General features: G+C 38.0%; 1 protein-coding gene across 13 annotated transcripts in view; it reads right to left on the bottom strand.

Moving 5' to 3' along the window:
- Positions 1-21: 21 nt before the first annotated feature.
- zmp:0000001200 (dedicator of cytokinesis protein 9) overlaps positions 22-12048 on the bottom strand; it is a 108269-nt gene continuing 96242 nt past the window's right edge. For 6 of the 13 annotated variants that reach the window (XM_037539269.1, XM_037539270.1, XM_037539267.1 and 3 more), the window contains exons 39-54: positions 11908-12023; positions 11568-11705; positions 10163-10345; positions 9883-9996; positions 9522-9737; positions 9350-9407; positions 8450-8556; positions 7595-7717; positions 7019-7132; positions 6278-6283; positions 4394-4540; positions 4060-4270; positions 3059-3249; positions 2553-2653; positions 2303-2441; positions 22-1162 (exon numbers count right to left, since the gene is read on the bottom strand). In XM_037539269.1, the coding sequence (XP_037395166.1) occupies positions 1037-1162; positions 2303-2441; positions 2553-2653; positions 3059-3249; positions 4060-4270; positions 4394-4540; positions 6278-6283; positions 7019-7132; positions 7595-7717; positions 8450-8556; positions 9350-9407; positions 9522-9737; positions 9883-9996; positions 10163-10345; positions 11568-11705; positions 11908-12023 (2090 nt within the window). In that variant the 3' untranslated portion in view covers positions 22-1036. Of the gene's footprint in view, positions 1163-1273; positions 1282-2302; positions 2442-2552; positions 2654-3058; positions 3250-4059; positions 4271-4393; positions 4541-6277; positions 6284-7018; positions 7133-7594; positions 7718-8449; positions 8557-9349; positions 9408-9521; positions 9738-9882; positions 9997-10162; positions 10346-11567; positions 11706-11907; positions 12024-12048 lie in introns of all 13 variants that reach the window. The other 7 variants (XM_017692308.1, XM_017692309.1, XM_017692314.1 and 4 more) reach the window with 2 other exon arrangements.

The raw sequence follows: 12048 nt of genomic DNA, 5'->3' as shown, positions 1-12048 counted from the left end.
ATGAAAAATACCCAAACTAAATGGTTTGAAAAGTGTCTTTTTATTTAAAAGGGGACATTTTAGTTTAAATACAGCAGAACAGTGACTTTGTATTAAATAGACTGAAAAAATCCCCATCGTGAATATAAAAGACAGGTGATAATCATTGAAAGGAACACTAATGTGGTATGCGTGTCTGCTCCTTCACTGGCTCCTCTCCTCCACTCTTTGGCAAGAAGGATCAACACCATTCTTTCAGTGTATCAAACACAGCAAGAGCGCAGCTTGCTACATATTGCACTTATTTAGATATTTATATATACACAATAATAAACACCTCAGAACAGTACACTGGCATTATAACATGGCTTTAAAAACTCTAAGACTTTAAAGTGATTTAAGGTGAATAATGTCTCTTTGTGAGTTTGTCTGAAGCGCAGTGGTGTTGAACAATAACATTTACTTTTTCTTTGATATAAAAACAGAATGGCAAGGCTGGATTCAGAATAAGAGAAGTCAAGCAGACCCTTTGTAAGACGTGAAACTGGAATTCTGTACACATGATATCACAAAGTTAAAATCGAAATGGCAAAAAGAACCAATGAAACTAGTTAAAACAGCAATAAAAAACACACTTGGCTGATGAAGGGTAAAATGTGTAAAAAAAAAAAAATAAAATTAAAAAAAGTCTCCACAGGAAACAGTAACTCAGATCCCCAGTCAGATTGGGGTAGAAAGGAAATAAAATAAAAAAAATCCTAAAAATACTTCCCATGCCCATATTAACATCACCTTCTCCTACCCAGTCCCCTTAACTAAAGTTCACAAAACGCTAGTCTACTTCCTCTTCCAGGGCCGCTGTGGAGAGAGATGCAGATTGAGACGCTGCCGAGTGTTGCAGCTGACAGAACACCTCACTTTGCTGTTAGATATTACAGTGTCCTCATACACAACTCAGCAGATAGGCCTGGGTAAGAAAGCTGGGAACAGGAGGGAAAATATCTGCACAGGGCTTTTGGACAAAAGCTACAGATCCACATTCAGTGCAGGCTGAAGCTCAGACCACAGAAGAGGAGCTGGGAAGGCCCTGGATGCTGGCTGCAGTGGGAGTGCCACTGATGGCATTGAAGATGTGTAAAGAGTCAGGCAAAGTGCTCTTCATAGCATCCTCCACAGGACAGATCTGCAGAGAGCATATGAGTGAAGAACTTATGATGTAATTTGGATTCATATGAAATTAAAACGTAAAGGATTTGCTGAAATTTAGCATCATAAAATTCAGATCTGCATTTACCATCCAAGCTGGTTACGTGAGCAAAGAAAAAGACAAGAATGTTACACATGTTAACATCATTCATTTATATAACACCACACTACTACAGACAATCATCTATTCAAACTCACTTGACAAAACTTTTTGCACGCTTTTTTAATACTTGGTTAAGTAATCCCATTGCCTTAATAAAGGAGCCAATCCTGTCAGCACTGTCCATTTTAGTCCATTTTAGTCTTCTGTGAACTAGGTGCACAATTCAGCCAGAGTTTGTGTGTGACTTTCAGCATTTCAAAAATGTTCCAAATTAAGAACTGAGATTGAGGCCCGATGATTTTGCTGGTCAGTCAAAGTGCTCAAGTGTTTCATTAGGTCTTTACCAATTGCATACAATCACCCTACAGTTGTCTTCCTGGAAGGGAGGGCGGTGTCATTGTTTTGCTATGCTCAAACATGAGACTTGTGTAATCCTTACCTGACATAACTGACACTGTAATTAAGGCATTAACCAACTTTTAGAAAAGAAATGATGCACACTTTTTTTTGTTTCAGGAGATTAAATATGGCACCATGCTTAAGTCTTAGACATTCCTGAAAATTATTTAAACCCATTTATTTTGCTATTGTGTTTTTGCTAGTTAAAACATGACAGAGTCTGGTTCCTAACTTCGCTATGTATGCCAGCCACAGTATGGATTTGTCCAACTCCATCAGCTGATTTAATTACATGAAGGACTAATTAGATAAACTAGATAGATAGATTGTGTCTGTAAATACAGGACTCGTTTGAGGTGAGGTTTGAGGTGAAGTTCGGAAATGGTTATACTAAAAAAACTCTCATACATAAAATTGTAATGCATTGTTATTTATTTATTCATTCATTCATTCATTCATTCATTCATTCTTGAACAAGCAAATGCTTTCTGTCCAAACAAATAATTTTCTCAGATGGCCTATGTCTTTTGCACAATACTATATGTAGTATTATGGAAAGCGAAACAATTAAACACAGCATGTGTGCCTGTGCATTTAGTTCTCTTATTAACTTACTGGCTCGTGCATAATGGCAGAGAGTTCCCTGGTGAGGTCTCTGTAGTTGGCCTTCATTTCATCATGATACTCCTGCTGGTCCTCTTTGATCAGTCTCTCATTAATGCCCAGGCCATTGCCACATGCCTCCACAAACTGCCTGCACACAACACAACACAGATGTGTAACATCATCTAGAAGACAGTCTGCTCTCTGGAATCTTTCACTGTAGAATCTTAGCCAAAGTGTAGCTGAGAGTGTGAACACTTACCTGAAGACCTCTTTGAGCTGTTTGACTTTGTTGTCTGGGTATCTCTTGGATGTGGTATCATCAAGGAAAGCTCTGGCGTAGGCCAATGGGCCAGCATTTACCTACAGTAGGAACAGCATGATGAGCACAATCAAATAGCAGTGGCAGAATATAGGTCTGCATCAAGAAGTATATTTATATCTAGGCTACTGGTAATTTAAAGTGGGGGGGCATTTTTAATACGGAGTCAAAAGCTTGAGGAAAGCTGATTCAACTGACAAATTAAATAGTCATACTGCACATATTTTATACACATTTTCACGCATTTAAGGTGTTTTAAATATGTCCTTTTAACAATGGCTTAGAAAAACAATTCTTGTAAAATGTACTTCTCATAATAAATAAAGACACTTTGATGAACATGATATTTGTAATATTTTATTTCATGGTTGTTTTTCCAATTATGTGGAACAATTCATGAGAAGACAGTTTCGATGGGTAGTTTATGTATGTGGTTGCACGTGTACCTGTACACTGATGCTGCCCTGCAGTTTGAGTTGGAGTTTGATCATGTCCACTTCACTGCTGGCACAAAGCTGTCGTAGTTCAGCTACTTTCTTGCTCATCTCATCAATGGCCACCTCGATAGGGTTCAGGTCTGTGTGGTGCTGGTACATCACTGCTATACGCTTCTTTACATATGGGAAAAAGTGTGTGGCTGAGGGAAGAAAAGACAGATTCAGTCACTGAATGTGAGGAACACAAAGTAAATGAATACCAAAAAGAGAGGAACAGCATGTGGCAACAAGCATAAAGAAGGTTTGAAAATATATGTTTGGATGTATTGTTATCTACGGCAGACAAAAACAAACCAACTACATCAATTACAAAATCAAATATGCTGTAATAAACTTACAGCATAAACTCAGGACAGTACTTCTAATAGAAAACAGCTTTTCAGATCGGGCCCACTCCTGCTTCTCCCAAAGCTGTGGGCTAGATCAACACCATCAGCCTCTATAGATAAGAGCTGGACTTTGGGGTCTGATGTATCATATAACTATAAAACACGATTGATGGAGAGTCACAGACAGCCTTGATGTTTGGCTGACACACTAAAATCTAATCTTTTTTTATGGAGATTACACATGGAACATTCATTACCAAGTCTATAGTAATAGTTTCTGCTTTTTTAGAATTTCCAATGGTTACTTACAAATAATCTACTCAACCTTTTAAAGGCTTAAACATACTTTACAACAGTAGTTTCCAGGGGTCCTAACATAGATTGATATGTAAAGTCATGAATCAGCTCAGTAAAAACTTGTTTTTTTCCTGCTCTCCATGAGACAGTGGACTACACAAGCTTATGATTCTATTAAAGAAATAGTTCAGCATTTTCCTGCAGCTCATGCCTGTGACTGAACCACAGCTGTAAAGCTGCAATGTTATTAACAAGAACACACTACCTCTCATATTATATTGCTGAATAATGCACTAGAACAGTTTCAAATCAAGGGCTACGTACTGGTGAGTATAGTCCTGCGTTTGCACTGCTCCTCAATGCCACCCTGCTTTTTGCCAGACACTGTGAAGGGTGTCTCAAAGACGAAGCGGCAGATGTTGTGGCTTCTTTCAAACTCTGTCTTCCTCTCCACAATCTCCTTCTCCTCCAAGAAGGGAGTGACATGAGTTACCTGGATATACGCATATTTCGGGTCCAGGTCTTTAGGGTTGATCTGCTCCAAGGAGAACATGGGTAAGAAAAACATACACACACACAAACACACAAACAAACAATTTGTCTACAGCAGATAATATTTGTCACAGTGTTCTCCATTTTGGCAGAAATAGCCGCTTACCCTGCCAGAATCCTGGATCATTTTGACGTTCTCAGCCCCAAACTTTTCTGAGTAGAGTTTGAGAAGTCTTTGGGAAATCTCAGACAGAGGAGTAAATTTGGGCTCTTTGTAGATGTACTCTTTACCATCCTCATCCTCAAAGAATCCCTGAGAACAGGAAAAGAAAAAAAAAAACTAATCGAAATGAAAAAATCCATCAAGAACTTATATTCAGTAATCTTCACACAGCTTCTAGACCAAGCATAATCATGTATTAAGTCTACTGTATTAGTTTTAGTTCATTTGCACACTACTTTGTTAAATACAACTTGAAACAACAGCACAACACACACTGACAAACTACAGCTACATACCCATTGCCAAGTCACATTACACCATGTTCATGAAATGGATTAACCTGGATGTTATGCATTATACCTAGACAACATTAAAACAACTGCATCACAACTACCATAATCACAAAGCAGTAGGTGTCTGAAGCTCTACATGATGTTCTCCTCTCCTCTGATATATTACCTTAGCAACCCCAGTCACACAGTCAGTAAACTGGTATTGCTACAGAGACAAGTAGTAAAAATGAAAACATTGCAATATCAGTGATGATAAGAAGGGCAGTTATTATAAACTTGACCTGGAAATTGTAATTAAATGCCTTTATTAGGACCATTTTGCCAACTTCACTTTATAATGGCTCACACTACATTCCTACAAAAAGAATTATTGCAGTATACACTCAGCATTCACTTTATTAGAAAGCTTCATCTTGTACTCCTAAGATTGGAGCTTGTGATAGTGACAGTTTTGGTGGTCTACAGGGTTGTTAGGAGTCCCATTTTCTTTGTATCCTTTAATAATTGTTAACGCTAAAATTGTTAAAGTTTTGGAAAGTTTTTTTTTCCTCATGTGGTTTTGTATAGTTCTGTAGGAGCACAGTTACAGACAGAAGTCAATATGTTACTATACGTAAATGTGTAAACTTTACTGACAAGAACAGATCTTAGATCAGCACTCCTACTCTGAGAAGCTTAATGAATATGAGCCCAGCTATTATTCAGACGATTCTCAACAGAGCACTGGCCCTGATGTGGTAGTGTGTGTGGTGCCGGTATGAGTATATCAGACAAAGTGATATGGCTGGAGATTTTTTTTACATGTCAGTGTCACTAGTGTGAGAGTGGTACACCACTCAAAACATTCTGCCAAGAGCAGTTATGTGATCAGGAACTGGCTATTAATGAAAGGCAGAGACAGACAACACAAAACACCAATTGTTAACAAATGGGCTACAGTGACTAATTGTATTTCAGCAAGAGTAGATGGTCATGTTAGGTGTTGTTTCTGATAAAGTGCATGTGGGCTTTCGCCAGTACTACTATCAACTAAATAGGTATGATTATTACAGCTACAAATGTTATAATAATCATAATAATCAATAATCAAAAGCAGAACCCATATTTCAATATGGAGATGCTACAATCACAGGCACACTTAAACTACACACAAAGTTGATCTGGTTGAGGTGTGTACTTTTGCGGGTGAGTACACATAAAGCAGGTGGGACAGTGTTATGAGCTTACCATGCAGTGACAAGATGAGGCTAAAATGTTATGAGCCAAGGAACACATCCAAATTTTTTTCCCTCAAAGTCTTCTTACAATGAGAGTATTACAATGAGCAGAACTTAAGCATGCTAAATTTATAGGAATCATTAGTAGATTCAAATGGTGTCTGTAAATCTCAATCTCAATTGCATAGATTCCTATGAGGTTTGATTGTGAAACTGAACAATTTGTTTTACTCTCAAAGCAAGAAAACTCTACTGTATCAATAAGAGAATGGCAGAACACTGCAAACTCAAACCAGCCAACCTGTAACAGGACTTACCGCAGCCTTTACAAAGGACATAAATGGAGAGATTAAATAATTAATGAACACATAATGACAGAGTCGATACAGTGTGCTCATGCTGGATTAAGACTTGAAAATAACTTTATTTATTGCTTAAGATTAAGCTGCCTGTTTACACTTTGCATCAACACTCATTTTTGGTGATCGGATCATGTTCGGATTTCACTTGATCTCATAAAAAGCCAAGCGTAAACACGCTCAGGGTGCACTGTGCATAAAATATGATCAGGTCACTCAAACCACATTTGTAAGGGGTCAGAGACAGATCTTGGCCACTTTTAACAATGTTAATGTCTGTATAAATTATGTGAGCAGAAATGAATCTGCCGAGTGTGGACTAGCAGGTGAGACTATAAACACCAAAACAAAAGATGGAGGACACATGAGGCTGAAATTCTCCCCAAACCAAGCGCTTTTTTGCACAATGGGCCAAGAAAAGTGTCTCGTAACAGGCGAAAAAAAAGGAAAGGACGTGCACTGATGTGCTTTTACTCAGGAAAAGGACAATGAGATTTGATTGTACTGGGACCCATTTTCATGAAAAGTGTCAATGTAATACAGCCAAAGTTTATCCAGACATGATTTGAACACGAAAAACATGTTAATGGTGTAAACAGGCTCAGGACGTTAGGACTCATTTGATAATATGTGAGCATTATATATCCAGTTTAAAAAAAAAAAAAAAAAAAGTTTTATTCTCATACGAGACTTCCTTACCTGTCCAAAGAAGGCCACTCTGAAATAGGTTCCCAGTAGCCGCTTGCCTGTGTGCATCACCTCTGTGACTTTACTGTAAGCGCGATGGAGCGTCTCATATAAGTGAGACAGTTTCTGTGAAAAGTGAAAGAGTTAAATATAATGTATCCTGATGCTCACTGCTTATATTAAAGTAAAGAAGACCTAGCAAATAAGATTTTAATTAAAGCTCTTTAAACAATTTGTGCTTTTGCAACTGTCTCTAATTTTCTCCTTGTGTGGCACAAAAGCAGCACATATCTGACAGTGTAAAGCTTGCACACAACTCTGAATCTCAAAGCTAAATATCCCAGTGCATTCAAACAGCATTCACTACTATTACACTATTATTATTAGTTTTGCCCATTACATGACCATGCTCCATGCCAAATCCCTGGCTAGATACAGTCTCTGGCAAATCTATATTTAAATAATAAGAGTCTCTATGGATATAATTACAACTCCTTTTCATTTGGTCGATTAAGATAAACTGCTAAGGGCTTGGTTGAACAATTGTCTTTTTTTAGCTACTAATCTGTGAGTTGGTTATGACTGTACCTCAAAGTCTCTGCGTTTCTCATAGATGGGTATGATGAGCTTGTAGATGTCAGAGATGAGCTCATATCGTTCTGCTTTCCAGAGTCCATCAGCACACTCTTCTAACAACTCCATCAGGACATCCTAACACCACAGACACACACGCGCACACGCACATACGAGGACAAGATGAATTCATTTTTTTAAGTTTTGCTATAAAATGTGTTTGTCTAAAGTAAGACAATCTTGCATAGGCTTCCATAGGACATAGAATGAGATGAAAACTAATTTAACAGCAATGCAACAATGCAAACATTTCTAACAACTGTGTTATCATTTTTATCTCAGGGTAAAACAGAAACCCATCATAATCATATTACTCATTTATTATCAAGAACAACAACAACAACAACAACAACAACAACAGATGTTTTGCTTTGCAATTTATTTTTAAAGCAATAAAACTGCTTTACAGAATGATTCATGAAAAACAGTCAAAAACACTGGTTTTCATAAAATGTCCAAATATACTTCTTTTAGTCATATGTTTATTTCATGGCCATAACTATAAACTATTTTATCTACAAAGCACTATCCCCAATATCAGACACATTAAATATTTCCTTTATCAAACTGTAAAGTGCATGTGCTGTGATTCAGTATCAGCTGTTAAGATAAGTCTGATAGACAAGCAGGCACAGGTAGAGGAGCGTTGCATTATCTCTCAGGGGCTTATCAATATGACTAATATGTTAACAAGCTTAACCACAAGCTGTTGAACACTGTTTCTATCGTGAGAGTGATACATTATTAACTGAATGGTTACTGAGAGCTATAGCTGGCACTGAAGTAACTAACTGTAGTCATATGACTGACCTCATTGAAGTGCACGTCTTGCATGCCTACATCCTCCATCATCGATGCCTCCTCCTCAATGTTGGGTGTCACCACTCGGAATGCAGAGCAACCTTGTTTAAACATCCCTACAGAAATCAAAACAAACAAAATTGTTACAAGATTATTAATAACATATATTTAATAGAAATACACAACAGTGCTTTGTCATTATTTTAAGTGTTATCAAGAGAGCAGAAAAAAAATACAGAATTTCTTCTTATTTTTATGGAGTTGAGCACTCAAAGTTTGGTGTTCATAGCTTGCTTCTTGAGCTTTGCACTGCAGCTCTGAGGCTAATGTAGGTCATGATTAAGTATATGAAGTTTGCAGTCCACCATTGTGCAAAACTGCCTGATTCATCTCACAGCCTTGTCTCAAACCATAGGAATCTCAAAATGACAAGCTGTGGTTTCTGACATGATAAGACATACTGTTATCGATAGAAATGGATCAAAGTACGGAAAAAATTTGGACTTGGCAGAGATGGCTGCTACTATTATATTTAGCTAAATAGCATACTTTTATCCATATTTATTAATAACAGCATATAGTGTTATAACAGTCATATAGTGTCAGAAACCATAATACAAAAGTCGATTCAGATTACTTAACTTGACATGGTTGAGTCAAATAATGATTTAAGCATTTGGTTTTTACCATGCAAATTAGCCTCTTAGCTCCAGTGCAAAAATAATGAGGCAAATTTGGCCACAAACATGTCTTAGTTGATTGGCATCTTAAGGAGACATTTTGTACATTTAATTTTCCACCTATTACTTTAAAACAGAAAACACTTATTTACTAAAAAAGCTCTGCTGTAGATCCCTAGCAGCATCCAGTGGTCAATGGTGGTAGTATTCCTGTGTGTATGGAGCTCACCTTTTCTTCGCAGGTACTCAGCTACCAGTGCTGCTACATGCACATAACACATAGCAGCCTGCAAAGAAAGATAAATAAAAGGAATTTAAACAACATTACATGCTTGTGTATATGTTTGGACAGGCACACATGCATTAATGCGGGTTTGAATTAGTGAGAATGTGTTTAATACTTCAGATAGGTCTCCATTCTTGACATGGATGCGGGCCATGCTGTCCAGCCAGGTCTTGCGTAGTTCAGGAGTGCTGGCGTAGGACTTGGCCAGGCTGTACTGCAAATCCACGAGCATCTCTGGATCTCGCTCGTGCTCCTTCATCTGAGCCGTTGCCATCAGGACTGTACGGATCCGCTTGGTCAGGTCCTTCACATCAGATGGGAATGCCGTGTTCTGCAGAAACCATGAGGGACACCCAATCTATCCGTTTTTTTTTTTTTTCACATTTTTCCAAGGCTTTCAGCTGGTCATTTTCCCATGCAGTGACAACTATGTAAAGTACAGTGTGTGCTATGCATATTTGTTGGAGTTCACTAACTTTGATAGTCTTGTCACTATTGGCACAATTGTTGATGATGGACAGAGACTGCTGAAACCTTTTTCCACCAATTCCAATGACATCGGCAATCAGTTGACTGACTGCAATCACCACCTGAGGAGAGATAAGAAAATAACAATTTTGCATCACTTATAAGACCCATATACTGTGAGTATGCTCAGTCAAGTACAAATAAATAGGTCTGTGCTGTGTAGTTAGTAGTAAACAAAGTTTTCAGTGGAAGTCAATAGGCTGCTCAGAAAGAGTGTTGCTGTGTGACCTGGAGGTGTGTGCGGACGAAGGACTTCCTGCCCGTGTAGTCGAAGTTGCTCTTCATGAGGAAGTAGAGCAAGTGAGCTGCATCACTGCGGATGGAGCCGAGTTTGGAGTTACAGCACTTCAGGATCTCATAACAGAAAGATGCGCACATGTCTGCACGGCCCTCGAAAAATGTGCATGGGAACTGTACACAGAATTAAAGCAGAAAAAAGACTAACACTGCATGTGATTCATAAAGAAACCAAAAGTAATTTATTGAACATTCAGACTATAGAGCTGCATGGGGATAGGAACAGGGATGGCAGTAATTGGTAAGCTGTGGGCAAGGGGACCAGTGAAATCTCTGTTTGTGTGAAATTGGGTATTAATGAGATAATTTTCATACATTAACACCAGAAAAGCCAGAATTCCATAACTACTAGAATGGCCATAGAGCTAATTTTGACCATTTGGATTTTACCATTTGCAATATGACTCAAATACTCAAAGCCAGTGCTAATACGCTAATATATGACAACAGAGGCAATACAAATAAAAATATCATATCTTCCTTTAAGAAAATCATTCATGACTCACCGTCACTTGTGAAAAAAGAACAATGAAACATGAATGTTTCTGTTGCATGGTGGGAGCTTTTTAGGTTACCAAGTAGAGAAAATCTTGCTTTTTACTGAAAAAAGCAAAATGTCAAATTGGCCATTACAGGGTATTTTTATAAATTGTTCAACATATTATCATTATATGATAAAAATAAAAGTCATTAATAACCAATCATTCTATCGCACATGTGACTACAGGCAAAACTATGCAATAACATGAATACAGGGTACATTTGGCACTGTGGCTGTTGCATTAAAACGTTGTTTCACCTCTTCGGTTAGAATTTGACCCAACTTCAACACCTCACTCTTTTCGTAGTTGCTGTCCAAGTGTTTGCGTCTCATCATTGCCCCATTCACTATTCTTATTTATTTATTTTAAAATCAACCACAGCTTTATAAAGTTTTTATGCCATAACCTATACTATCTGATCAATTCCATTGTATCCCTACTGTTGTAGTCTATTCTAGATCGTTTTTTGCCAATTCTTTCCACAGTGTTGGCTAAGGTGGGGATGACAGAACACAATAAAGAGACATTGTTGAAGTACCCATGTATGTATAGATGGGGTGGTTTTTCTGTTTGCATTGTTGAAAAAGGGGTTTTACCAGGTCTTTTCAAATCTGGATTAGACCACACCCATTTACCAGCGTAGCCAGCAGTCATTTCTGCAAATGGTGATATACGGCCAAATTCTGAATTACTATTCATTAGATTTGGTTACTACCACTTGCAGAAAACCTGACATTAGATATCAGCCTCAAGGATGGAAAAATCTGAGCGTTCAACGATGGCGTGACACTTACTTTATAGATAAAGGTGCGCAGGAAAGTGAAAACTTGCTTGAGCGCTGTCTCTGACTGGTTGATCTGCAGAAAGCTCAGGTGGACTGCAAACACTTTCTTCATTAGTGGGTTGTGGCCATGATCTAAGCTCAGCTGTGTCTGAAGGAGTGAAGGACAGAGGGTGAGAGAGAACAGGAAAAAGAATGTCAAATGTGAAATGAAGGTTGGTAACTGTATTTAGGAGCTTAGAATGAAATGTACTCTCACAACTAATCTGTTGAGTAATAACGTTGCTAAAAAATGAAAACATTACAAATTTAAGTATAAATACAGAAACTACTTTGTGGTGCCAATGTCATACCTTAAACCCCATGATGAAGATGCTTAGTGTGTCCAGCACTGTCAAACACACCTCAGTAGCAATGTTCGCCTCCAGCAGCGACTGGTTCAACACGTCGGCATCTGAATGGCTGTATGCTACACAGACAACCACAGAAACAAA

The sequence above is a fragment of the Pygocentrus nattereri genome, chromosome 6, assembly GCF_015220715.1.
Source record: "Pygocentrus nattereri isolate fPygNat1 chromosome 6, fPygNat1.pri, whole genome shotgun sequence".
Taxonomy (NCBI): domain Eukaryota; kingdom Metazoa; phylum Chordata; class Actinopteri; order Characiformes; family Serrasalmidae; genus Pygocentrus; species Pygocentrus nattereri.
The sequence above is the reverse complement of the archived record's forward strand: the minus strand, read 5'-3'. Positions and strand labels throughout refer to the sequence as shown.